The following is a 13,225-nucleotide window of genomic DNA, read 5'->3' as shown; positions in this document are numbered from 1 at the left end:
CAATATTCACACCTTTTGGTTTAGGACAATTTTGAGAGGTCATCCACCTGAGTGGCAGGAGAGTGTGTGGGCACCTCTAGGCTAGGGCCCAGGTTTGATTTGTTGGTGCTGAATCCCTGCCAGCTCCATTCAGAGCTGTCTTAGTCCTGAATGAAATTAACTTTCATGTGTTTGACCTCTAAATTTCCTACCCTTGTTATTACATTTAATACAACACAAGCAGAAATATATTATTATATATTATAAATATGAATAAGACAGGCCACTAAGAAAAGCAGAAAAGTCTGTGCCAGAAGGAAGAATGAAATGCGTTAAATAGAGGCATTTGTCATGTGCTATGGGGACAATTAATTCAGCCTGGAAATAAATGGGAAGGCTTCCTGGAGATGGTGGCATTTGAGTTGGGCTGTAAAGGATGAGTACTCCTCTTGGAAGGAAATGAAGAGCCAGGTGTTGTAAGCTGAGGAAAGAGAAGAGCAAAGACAGAAGAGATTCCTTGCAGGAAATAAAAGTTCTCCCTACTACCCACACTTCTGGTCAAAACCTCACCACCCAAAGGCAAGCACGGTTAGGAAAGTGTTCTGATTTTTATAGAGATTAAGGGAAGGGATCAAGTCTTGGTGTGAGTTTTTACCCCCAGAGACTACCATGAAGGCCTGGTGATTAAAAGATGCCCCTTTAACTGTGATAGAAATACAAATACCAAAGATGTACAAAGATATTGAGCATGGCATTTTGGTAACTGAAAAAACAAAAGGAGGATTTTGATGTCCATTAATAGGGGACTCATAAAATTATGGTGTGGCCATATTAGGGAATGGTTTTCAGCTGTTAAGATTCAGATGGATCTGTTTATACAGATGCAGATGGATGTCTATGACACATTGCTGGGTGAATTAAGTTATAGAACAATGTATAACTTATTTAAAAAAAAAATCCTTATATATGTAGTTACGTACTTGTGTGTATAGAAAAGATATGGAAAGACACCTGAGGATTATCATATGATTACTTATGGAGAGTGTGGGATTGGGAGAGGTGAAGATAACCTTTTGTATTTTTCCCCCAAACAAGCATGTATCATTTTTGTAATTAGAGATTTAAATAAACTTTAAGACTGCCAAAAAAAAAAAAAAAGATGCCCCTTTAATATTTATGTAAGTAAAAGGCAGACCACATTCCCCAAAGCTGGAGTAGGATTGCCTCTTCAGCAACAGAAGCTCTCTTGGGCACGTGATGATATCTTTATGAATCTTGTAACTAACTAGTCCTATTGCCATCTTCCTTTGGCTTCTAGGAGGCACAGCACCAAATTGTGGTATCCATCAGAATCTTGTGATAGGGGTTTGGCTCTAGCTCATTTCCTATCATTATTTTCTTTCTGTCTTCATTTTCTCACTTATGCTATCATTTATCTTACTGCATTTTATGCATCTAAATAAGTACCTTTGAATCCAATTTTTTTGAGCCAAGGCAGAGAACAATTTTATAAAAAAGAAAATAAATTGACAAGCACAGGAGCAAGCCCAAGTTAAAGGAATATTGCCTGCATGATACTAGCTCACCTTTTGATAAGATGGGGCAAGAAGGATGCACAAGAGTTATCTGAGCAAGTGTCAAGGAGCCAGGCAGGAGGCAAGACAACCAGATCTCCTTTGGGGGTGGAGAGGGAAGGAAGCAACTGCTAGTAGTTTTTCCACAGCTTTGGAGAGACAATTTGGGGCTTCAGGCTGGAAGTCCAAATTATGCAGCAGGCACAGATTCCTGTTTATGTGGATTCCTTTTTAATGAATTTAAAACAGGAATGTGCAAATTGGCCATAGGCATTAAGAGTGTAATATTTCAGAAAAGTAAGGATGAATATACTGAAAAGATATGTGCTAGACTAACTATCAGAGCGCTAGCTAGTTTTGCCATTTACCTCCTTCTTTTGGCATTGATTTTAGAGAAATGGACAGCCAAGCTGGAGAGAAGAAAAAATAAAAACTAAGTCCATGATCCTTGATCCCCTCACTGGGAAAAAAACAGAGTCCTGCCCTCTTCCTCCTCCTTCCTCCTGCTGTGAGGTTCCAGGCAGTCTGGATTTCTCTTCCCACTCTCTCTTCCAGCACTAAGCCAAGTAAAGTTCTGACGGCAAGTGTCAGAAAGCAGCCCCCTCTCTTCCAGGAATTGTTGCTTCGATGTGAACTCTCTCATGTGGATGAACGACCCCTGCCTTGGTTTTACATTTAGCTCTTAGAAGTATTTTTTTGTTTGTGGATTGTTTTAAGGAAAGTATTTTTTTGTTTGTGGGTTGTTTTAAGGATGCTTGGTTGATTTAGCATGACCATGTTCTTTTCATTGATTCTGAAGAGTTAAGGTCTCTATTTTGAATGGTAGGGATTTTTTGTGTGTGGCCACTTCTTGCCTGTCTGTGCTCTTTGCTAAACATCATGGTGTCCATGGGATGGGCGTTGTGATCAGAGGTTCACTGGCTCACTGTCAGGAGCTGGGCACTGTGACTATGAGTCCAGTTGGGGGCCAAGGCAGCCTTGAACAGCTTCTCCTCTGCCCTTACAAACAACCACAAATTGGGACTGAGGCTGTCCAGGTCAGGGGATGTCTTCTACGCCTGGGGTCTGGGGCCTTCCCCTGGAGAAACTTAACTGACCTCTGAAGGTCACAGAGTCCCCACTGGGACCTTAGTTAGGTCCTCCCTCACCAGTTGTTCACCCACGCCTACTGAGTGCAGGCCCCAAGGATACAGCATGAGTGAGGCAAGGAATCCCCTGCCCTCCAGGATCACAATCTGGTAAGGAATCTGGACAAGTAAATGACCACAGAGCACGATGGATGCTGTGTTGGCACTATTAGATGATAAAGAAGCATAAGAGAGAGACGCCCAATGCAGGTGGAAGGGGGGTGCAGAGAAGGTGACATCTGAGCCAGGACCTGAAAGAAGAGTTGGGCTGGCTAGGTGAGAAGGAGGAGAAAAAGCCACTCATGCAAAGGAACATGTAAGACATCTCAAATGCTGAAGTTTGGCATATTTCAGAATCTCTTGGAAGAGCAGCCTGGAAGGGGTCATGTGAAATAAGAACCATGTTAAGAACTTAAGCTAACTCCCCATGATGGGCCAAGGCCTGGGGATGGGAGCACAATTCAAGGAGATGAAGGGGAACTACATCTGGGCTCCTTAAGGAGTTACCTCCACCAACTCCTTGAACTCCCCAAGACTTTAAGATTTACATCTTAGCAGCGACCCACAGAGTGACCCCATATGATTGTCTGGCAAGATATTTCTGACATATCAGGTATGATAGTGTTTGCATCAATGATAGTGTTTGGCCTCCACTCACTTTTTCTTGTAGGGGCCAGGCCAGGCCAGAGAGAGGTGTGCTTGGCTAGGAGTAGACCAGAATGAGTTCCATAAGCCAGGAATCTGAGCAACCCAAACAAAGTGAAATCGCCAAGCCAGAGAGTTGGATTGAACCAGAAGCTGTGTGGAAGAGCAGATCCAGGAGAGAGAGGCCTGATGTGCAGATTGAGTCTGACATTTAGAGTGAGCATTTTGAAGAGTTGGCACATTGGGATCATGGAGCAAAGAGATCATGACCTTTGATTGTTCTCTGGTCACTGAAGAGGTATGGGTGTGCTGGCCTGGCCTGGCTTAGAGGGAGTGAAGAAGACACGACACTTTTCCTTCTAAGATGATATGGATCACTGGTCAGAACTATGGAACTAACCTAGTTTGAACATGGGGCCAGTGAGGGCAGAGTTTGCAGAGCAGCAGGTGTTAACAGGGAGCCCATGTTTGAAGCTAGACAGACCTAAGTATGAATCCCAGCTCTGTCCTTTCCTCACCATGTGATATTAGACAAATGACTTAGCCTCCTCCAGGCTTCATCTTCCTATTCCATAAAATGGGGATAACAGTATCTATCCCACAGAGTATTTAGGAGGACTAGCTGAAATAGTGTTTATGCAGCATAGACTTCATTATCTCCTTTTATTAGGCTTTTCCCGAGGCGTAGCTGCACCCAGACAATTTCTCTCTCTCTAGCCCCCTGCTGGGGAGGGCTGCTAGGCTGGGGAGAGCCCTAACACAGTACCTGCACAGCAGTAGCCTCTGTCTATCTATCTAAATATCTGTCTGTCTGTCTGTGTATCTATCTATCTACCTACCTAATATTCTCTGTCTCCCCTGTATGTACGAATATATCTTTATTAAACTAATAGGATTATGGGTCTACTCTTGGTTAACTTAGCTTCATGATGTACTTTGTCTTAAGCCTCCCACTCTTCTATCCAGTTGCCTATGCATTTGTGAGATGGCAGTGTAGGGTCATGGGGTCATGGCCACGAAGCAAGGTGGGGCTCGGGATGGGGGATTTGTCTCAGGTGAATATCTAGAACTGGAATCCACAGCCTTGACTAGCTGGGCCATATCATTTTGAATTACTTATGCTTTCCTTCCCCCATGTATATAAGAAGCAGAAGTCACAAGGTATCTTCAGTCTATACCCCCTTCCAGGTCTCTTTGCCTTGGGCCTTGCATGCAAATATCTCCTCCAGCTTTGTCCTCTCTTCTTATACCCATCCCAGGGAAATGAGAAGCCTGCTAGTGAAGGGAGTAGGTGGGGCTGTTATACCAGACAGAGACTTCATTTTGTAATTGGGAATTTGAATGTCACAACAAGACCAATTGATCTAGTCTCAGGAAACCTTCTCCTAAACTAACCTCACCCAGATTCAAACTCCTTATTTCAGTCTGTAGCAAATGCATGAGTGGATGAAAGAATGAGTCAAATAGTCCTATAACTTGGAGATTCCATCTAATAACCCTGTAAGTAAAGGAACTGAACATAATCTGAGAGTAATCAGCAATTTTAAAGGGTCAGTTTATAGAGGCTGTAAACATGAAAGCTGTTTATGATATATAAATATTGAACCTAATTATGTTTACTGGTTCATTAAACATCCAAGCAAAGAAATGATATATCTTGTTTTAGAGGCAAGAATTTCTTTACAGTGACAGTTCCATGAGTGGGAGAAAGCTCTCAGATACCCACAGATACCCTGGGTTCAGGGAGCTGAGGGTATGAAGAAGCCTTTGCCTTCTAGTAGAAAAGCCTGTGCAGGTATTTTCTGCTCCCAGAAAAGTGTGGTCCTTGGGTCAGACTCTCAAGAGCACACAGGGAGGCTAAACACATTTCCGTTGCCCCATGGCTCCACTAGGGAGTCTCTTCTCTCAGCTCCTCATTCCCTCTTGGCCTTTTCCAGCCCCCACACCCTTCTCAAGGGTCTCTGCTCCAACCCTAGAGGGCTGTAGTGGACACTTCACTTTTTAGGAGGAAGCATATGCCCTACTTTTCAAGTCTTAAGAAGAGAACCTCCATCTGGATCCCAGACAGCATTTTTCCTTTTTGCTAATGCCAACCACTTCCCATTGCACAAATTTGATAGAAATTCAGTGCTTAGTTACAAAGAAAAAAAGGTCTCCCACCAGAGGTAAACAGGGAAAGGAGTGAAGCAGGTGAAGAGGACAGAAAACTTTGTTTCACTCCTTTGTACCTTGTACATGGACCCTTTAAGAATGTTGTGTTACTTCATTCAACAGACATTTATTGAGCTCCTGCTCTGTTCCCAGCACTGTGCTTGGCCCTGGGAGAAATCCGAAAATGAATATGCATGAACCCTGCCCTGGGGAGCTTATGAATTAGTAGGGAGCATGAATATTTATATAAATAACTCAAATCCTGAGGAGAAAGTTAAGTATTAGTACCAAATACAGATCATGCTATTTCCAGAAAAGGGATGAGCATCTATCTCTTGGTGGGAGGATCAAGGAAGGCTTCATAGAATAAGTGACTTTCTTCAAGTCTTTGAAGAGGTAGGATTTGAAGCTGTGGAAATGGGGGTGGAGGAGAGTCTCCCAGGCTGAGGCAGGAGTGGGGTGAATGGAGGGCAGGAGGCATTTAGGATCCTTTGCCCAGAGTGTAAGGCAATGAAGGGCTATGGCAAACTACATATGATACTTGATGCATGGTGGTGTATTTTTTTTATGTGTCTGTGGGCAGGCAGTCATCAATGTTTGCATTATCAAGCCACTGTCATCAAGCCCTCACTCGTGTGCCTGTATTGTGGTTTCAGCACATGTAAAAGTAGTAGGCTGCTCTGAAAATTGCATCTGCCTGAATGGATTCATCTGGCATTTCAAGGGAGTGCAGGGAAGGTCTCTTTTATTTATTTTGTCCCCAGGACCAGAAACGTTTATGGCCCTTTTGTCAGCTCCTAAGGACAGGGAATGGCTGGCTGAAGGAGTTCCATCTTCAGTAGTGCAGAGGGGCTTCTAAGAAAGTGCTCCTACAGATGAGCCACATCTGGAGCCCACTGCCCACCTCTTAGCTGGGGCATAAAACCCAGCCACATGGTGAAGACGTTCAGTCCTCTCCTCTCCCCTGGCGGCTGGCGGGCTTCCCAGCTGGACAGTCATTCCTGAGCTCTGCCTGCCAAGAGCATGAATCAGACAGCCACTTTATTGACCATATAAAAACCAGCATGGGGGAGTGGAGCAGAACCAGGCTTGAGCTTGGGTTTTCACTTCCAGTAATTGCTTGTGCTGCCCCTGTCCTTGAACAGTTCTTGAATGTAAAAAGTTCTCTCTGGTGGTGAACTCTCTGGGTTGAGCAAGGGCAAATGCCTTCCTCATTGGGGGGCAGCCTCTCTGTGTGCCTAGTAGGGGGGAAAGTCTTGATGCTTCTCAAAGGTGGGGTGGGGAGGGAGCAGAGACCTTAGTTCAGACACCTCCTGTTTTCCTGGATCAGGAATTCCCAGAGAGTATGGACCATGCTTTTTACCTCTGCATCCAGTTTCTATGTGGTACTAGACATAACAGCTCAGTTCACATTTGTCAAACATCAGGTGATAGAGGGAAAGCTAGAAATGCCCATCAGGGATTTCCCCCTGGGGCTCTTCCACTTAGTGGTGTTAGGTCCTTGAGCCTCAGTTTCCTCACTGGCAAAATGAAAATAACAGTATCCACCTGAGGTGGCAAGAATTAGCCCCTACACTCAGCACCAAATGATGTTTTATTGCCATCCATCTACTTGATGTATTATCTGAGCTGGCTCCCAATTCAGGCTGCCATTTTCAGGCTGTGAGGCCTAGAGGATGTCACACTGCCCTGCTCTAGGCCTCAGAATCCTCATCTGTAACACAGAGAAATTGGAGTGAATTATATGTGAGGGCCTTTCCAACCTGATGGTTTGTGGTTCTAATTAAATCATTAAGCATCAGTCAGTCCTTTTGAGTCACCAGCCCACATAATCCCAAATAGTGGCTAAAGCAAAGGTCATTTTTATTTAGCTTTCAAATGCTTTGTTTAATCTGAGGTAGATCTCACTTTCCATGCTGTATTTGCTTCTGCAAGTATTAAAGGTTGCTTGCATCAGCTGAGCACATCAATGACTGTGGGAAGGAAAGGGGAGAGGACAAGTCCACTTGAGCACAATCTAAGTATTGGTGTCTGACTTCCTTGAAGCCAGTGGCAGTCGAAGCTGTGTGGGTGCCACAGTCTGGAAGAGGTACATCCTCTCCTCCTGCTTGCTGCAAGTGGCTTTGTAGATGAAGGGAAATTTTAGGATAAGTGAAAATGATGACATCAAGGAGTAGAATTAATTTGCCAAAAGAAGGAGGAAGAGTCTGACTCTCTGGGTTTGAATTTCAGTTATACTTAACCTCTCTGAGTCTCAGTTTCTTCATCTATAAAATGAGGCTAATGACAACACCTACCTTAGGGTTACTGTAAGTTAAAGAAAATAATGCTATGCAGCGTGTCCAGTATATCATCTGGTATTTAATAGGTAATGCTGCTTATGAGAATTTTGGGGGTTGGGGAGCACTGTTTAGGGGTGGCATGGTATAGGAAGATACTAGAATTGGGATTTGTACATGCAGGCATTGAGGAGAGATGCTGGTATAACCTGGAAGGGAGAGTAAACATGAGATTTTAAAATAGGAATTAGTTCATGTGACTGTGGGGATGGGCAAGTCCAAATTCCATAGTGCAGGTCGCAAGCTGGGAATTCTAATGGATGTTTCCAATGAAGGTTTTCGATGAATTCCTCAGGAGAAGCTGGCTGGCTAAAGTAGAAGATGAAAATTCTTCTTTCTGACTGCTGAAGTAATCACTTCTCCTTTTAAGGCCCCCAAGTGAGTGGATGAGACATTTCTCATTGTTGAAGGCAATCTCCTGAGTTGATTGTAGATGTAATCAGCCATAGATGCAATCAACTTAAATTTAAATCCATGAAATAGCCTCACAGTCACAATCAGACCAGTGCTTTGCTTAACCAAACACCTGGATACCATAAGTTGGCCAAGTTGATACACGAATTTAACCATGACAGGGGGTGAGTATAGGCAGGTAGGAGAGGAGGACACTGACTAGAACTACAAGGAAATGAAAAACACTGAATCCACCAGGAAGGTAGGGTGGCAGGGAGACCAAGGAGAGGAGAGATGGAGACAGTGTGGCATCAGAGTTGAAAGCCCTGAGACCTGTCTTGTATTATGTTCTTAGAACAGCCCTGTCAGCCACAGGGTAGTTTTAACCTTTTGTTTGTTTGGTTTTGCTAAAGAAGTTGTAGCCAAAGGGATCTGTCTCTGAGCCAGGGTCCTCCAGGAAGGAAAGTCTCTGTTTAAGAGAGACTTGATCTCACATCTCTAGCTCCCTACAGCCAGCCCTGAGACTGTCATTGCCACTCAGATGGAGGCTGCCAAAAGTCACACACTTCAGGAAGTTCATGTTCTCTGTCTGGCCCGAGACTTCCATGTATTACTTGAGGTGAAGGTTAAACCCCTGGGAAAGAGAAACTTGCCAGATCTGTAATTCTCTTGTGCCAGCTTTGTCAGACTCTCAGGTGCTCAAGTGAGCAAGTCTGCAGAGCTACAGGAGAGTTCAGATCTGAAGACTTAGAAAAAAGGTTTTTCACCTTGAGCCTGAGATGACAAATCCTTCCCCCTGGAGAGGCTAGCAGGTCTTGCCTATTTCAGTTACTTCTCAGCAGGTTGCCCTCTGTTTCCCCACTCCTACCACTGCCCTGCAGGGAGTGGGTACAGGGGAAGGATGATGGGCTTTCTTCAGTATTCTCAGTGCAGATGAGAGAAAAGTCACATTCCCAGAGCAGACATAGCCCCACCTCCCTGCCTTGCCCCTCTCTCCATTCCACCCATGGAAAACTCAGACCGAGCCCCTCCCCAACCTCCCTTTAACCCCACAGACCCCTGCTGACCAGAGAAGGAAGTAGAACTTGAGTTTGCAGCCTGGCTTCCAGATCAATCATTTGCTGTCCTTGACTATGCAAGCCTGGGAGGAAAAGAGCCTGACCAGCTGTTCCCCATGGCTGTGAAAGAATGAGCAAGTGGGGCTGGATTTAAATAAAAATAGATGAAATTGTGTATATGTGTATGTGTGTGTGTAACTGACCATTGAATACTTAAATACAGAATTGGTTACTTAGAAAATATGTGGACTTTGACTGTAATGAATAAATGCTAATAAAGAGAATAGCATTTAGGAATAGAAGAGAGAATAGCCAGGGGCTTAGCTTCTCTCAGCTTTTGTCTTATCCTCCAAAATAAGAATATTTGCCCCACATACATTGCAGGATCACAATGATCCAAATGAGACAATATGTGTGCCAACTCTCTGTCAACTATAAAGAAAGGAACAAAGTCAGTTGTCATATTTTTAATAAAGCCAGGCATAATATCCTTGGGTGCCAACTGCTTTAGAAAGTCTTTGGCCTGAAGACAGAGGACAGGACCAGCTGACCTCTTGAGGTCCCTCCTCATTCCAGCATCATCCTCCTGGCTCCTCTGCCTTTGTTATCAGAGGGACCATGGGCTACTGGGAAACAAAGAAGAAATGGCAGTGAGTCTGGTGGAAAGGCTGTGGGGGGGCCTTGGATCTCTAATCTTCAAGGCCTAAAGATCGTTATTAGAAAGTAGGATGATGACCTAAACATTGAAATGGCCAGGAAGTCAAGGACTCTTCTCCTATTGAGAAGCACATAACATCAAAGCACTGTGCCACTCCTCAGCCTTCTCCCTCCCTTTTAGACTTCCCAGAAGGACAGGAAGGGCACCTGCCATTGAGACATGATCTCAGGTGGCACCAGAAGCTTCCCCCACCCTTGACCCAGGAATTTTCATTGTGGTATCTGTGCTGGCTCCAGACACCTCTCCCTGTCTGGGTGTTACTTCCTTAAACTGACGACTGGGGTCAATGATAGGCAGGCCTGGAAATGATGATGCATCTCATCTTTCATAAGGCTGTCAGCTGATGGGGGTACTCTCTACACTTCAACCCCAGAGCACTGTCCTCCTGCTGCCTGGCACCTGGATTCCAGTTGTAAGTTTTAGCTACTGACCTATGCTCTTGTGCTATGAGCTGAGCCATTTTGATAGCATAATCAGAAATTAAGCCCAAGATAAAATGACTAACAAGCCCAAGATTACAGATTTAACCTAAGACTGGACTGTCAGGCTTCAAAATCAGGTGTTTAGTGAGCACATGCTATGTTTGTCCTGTACTGTGCCCAGCCCTGGGAGAAACACAGAAATAAGAGATGTGGTCCAGGTCCTCAGAGAGATCACAGGAGAATTAGGAAGACATTGAACCTATCTTTGTTGCATCATCAGTGAAGATTTATAATGATGTGATCAAATATATGTCAATAATAAATTGAATAGATGGTGTATTAGTTAGGGTTCTCTAGAGAAACAGAACTAACAGGCGATATCTGTATATATGAGATTCCTAAAGGTGTCTCATGCAACTGTGGGGATGCAAGAGTCCAGAATCTGTAAAGCAGGCTGTGAAGCTGGCAGTTCCAATGTAGGGTCTGGACAAACTCCACAAGAGATGCTTGCTAGCTGAAGAAACAGTGAAAAAGTCTCTCTTCTCCTTTAAAAGTCTTCAACTGATTGGATTATCTCACTTGCAAGGCATGCCCTTAGATGATCACAGATGTAATCAAACACAGTTGCAATCAACTGACTGATGATTTAATAAATCAGCCTTCAGGTTTATCAGCCAGCCACAAAATAATCCTTGCAGCAACAGTCAAACCAATGCTTGCCTAACCAGACAACTGGGCATCATCATTTGGCCAGTTTGATACCAGAACCTAACCATTACAGGTGGCATGTATTAAGTGTGTATTATGCGTGGGTTAGGCACTTTATATGCATTATTTCTTTTAATCCTACTAAAATAATCCTATTAAAATAGATAGACACTATTATTGGCTCCATTTTACAGGTGAGAAAATTGATTTTCAAAGAGGTTAAAAAACTTGCCTAATGCCAACAGTAGAAGCCTTGTCTCCCTACACCCTTATTAACAAAATGGATTGTCATACTTTTGGATTTTTACCAATCTGATAGGTGAAATAATGCTATCTCAGAGTAGTTTTAATTTGCATTTCTCTGATTATGAGTGAGATCTGGCACTTTTCCATGGGCTTTATAGCCATTTAAATTCCTTTTCTATGGCCTTTTCTATGGCCTCTTTTCATATCCTTGTCCATTTTAAAAATTGGAATACTAGGGTCTTTTTGTTATCAATGTCTAATTTTTTAATCTATAATATACATTGAAATATTTTCCTACCTTGTCAGTTGTCTTTTTTATTTACATACCATGAAATGCATAAATCTATTGAATGTATTTTTATACATTTCTACAACTTACTTTTGCCCCCTCTGAATGCTAGTTTGGAGAGTTTTCTGTGTCCTCCCCATGTGGGGTCTGCTCTTCTTTTTTCTAATTTATTATGGTAACATATGTATAACATAAAATTTGCCATTTTTAGGTGTACAATTCATTGATATTAATTTCACTTAAAATGTTGTGCTATCATCACCAGTATTCATTATCAAATTTTTTTTTATCACCCCTAACAGAAGCTCTTTACCCATTAAGCAATAATTCCCCATTCTTCCTTCCCCAAGATCCTGGTACCCTCTAATCTACATTCTGTTTCTATGAATTTGGTTATTCTAGATATTTCATAAAAGTGCAATCATATAGTATTTGTCCTTTTATGTCTGTCTTATTTTACTTAGCATAATGTTTTCTAGGATCATTCATGTAGCATGTATCAGAACTTGTCATTTGTCTTTTAACTTTGCATAGTTGTCTTTCATCATGCAGAAGAAGTTTTTATATAATCAAATTCATTATTTTATAACATCTGGATTATAAATTCGAAAAGGCTTTAAAAATTAAAATAATAATAGGTTCTTTAAAATTTAAAATAATTTTTAAATTTTGCAAAAATTAGGTTCCTTAAAAATTAAAATAATAACATTGGGTTAAATATGGAGGATTGGACACAAGCATCCATTTCTCTTCTCTCCTGAAAACCCAATAAAATGATACTACAAGAATTAAAAAAAATTAAAGAAACCCACAAGGACAAAAAGATTGGAAGAAGAGAAAGTAACAGAGGAGTGATTTCAACAAATTTTTAGAAGATGGAAAATGGATGTAGGAATGGTAATTGATCTAGCAAAATAGAGAAATCTATAGCCCAGATGCAGAAGGCACTAAGAATGAGAAGGGAGCCATTTTCTCTTGCAAAGCCCAAGAAGAACTTTGGTCTTGTATGCACAGATTACCATGGGGTGAGGGGAGGTAAACTGCAGAGCTGAAAACCAGGGTGGTGGTTTAAAGTCTTTACATGGTGTATTAAGATCCCTAATTCCCCATCTCTACCTTATGGACCCGGGTAACTACAGCAATAATGCAGGGACCAGAAGAAAAAGCTTCAAGAGATAAAAATATAAGTATCCATGAAACAAAAACAGGATTCCATAAAAAAAAATAATAAACAGAAGATAGGCAAGAACTTTGGGGTCTTAAAAGAGGGTTGCAGAAACTCTGAGAATTGAATTCGGGAATATAGGTTATCAGGTGAAGGCCTATTATAAAGGTTCCTAGATTGTAAGCTCTTATGCAGTCACATCTATTCTGGAGTTGTCACTGTTATTTCTAAATTCTGAGATGCTGAGCTCTCTGTGAAGAACCTTTGCCATTCCCTGGAACTCTGGGTATTTGTGTGACCTGTGAGACTCAGAGCTAGAGTTCTGTAGCTATGAAAGTCTGCATTATCCCAATCAGTACTGTTAAAAACACTGAAAAAGTGATTAGACTTCAATTAGAGATATGAATGAAG

At 42.4% G+C, this 13,225-nt stretch overlaps 2 protein-coding genes across 14 annotated transcripts in view; one reads left to right on the top strand and one right to left on the bottom strand.

Annotated features, from left to right (window-relative positions):
- The window catches only part of KCNH1 (potassium voltage-gated channel subfamily H member 1), a 560,131-nt gene that overhangs the window by 503,557 nt on the left and 43,349 nt on the right, over positions 1–13,225 (top strand). The gene's annotated exons all lie outside the window — the stretch shown is intronic.
- The window catches only part of HHAT (hedgehog acyltransferase), a 472,050-nt gene continuing 468,552 nt past the window's right edge, over positions 9,728–13,225 (bottom strand). The window contains exon 12 of one of the 2 annotated variants that reach the window (XM_077157719.1): positions 9,728–9,892. In XM_077157719.1, the coding sequence (XP_077013834.1) occupies positions 9,834–9,892 (59 nt within the window). In that variant the 3' untranslated portion in view covers positions 9,728–9,833. The remainder of the gene's footprint in view (positions 9,893–13,225) is intronic. The other variant, XM_077157721.1, reaches the window with a different exon arrangement.

This window comes from Tamandua tetradactyla, chromosome 4 (assembly GCF_023851605.1).
Source record: "Tamandua tetradactyla isolate mTamTet1 chromosome 4, mTamTet1.pri, whole genome shotgun sequence".
In the NCBI taxonomy this organism is placed as follows: domain Eukaryota; kingdom Metazoa; phylum Chordata; class Mammalia; order Pilosa; family Myrmecophagidae; genus Tamandua; species Tamandua tetradactyla.
Note: the sequence above shows the minus strand (reverse complement) of the source record. Positions and strands in the feature narration are given on the sequence as shown.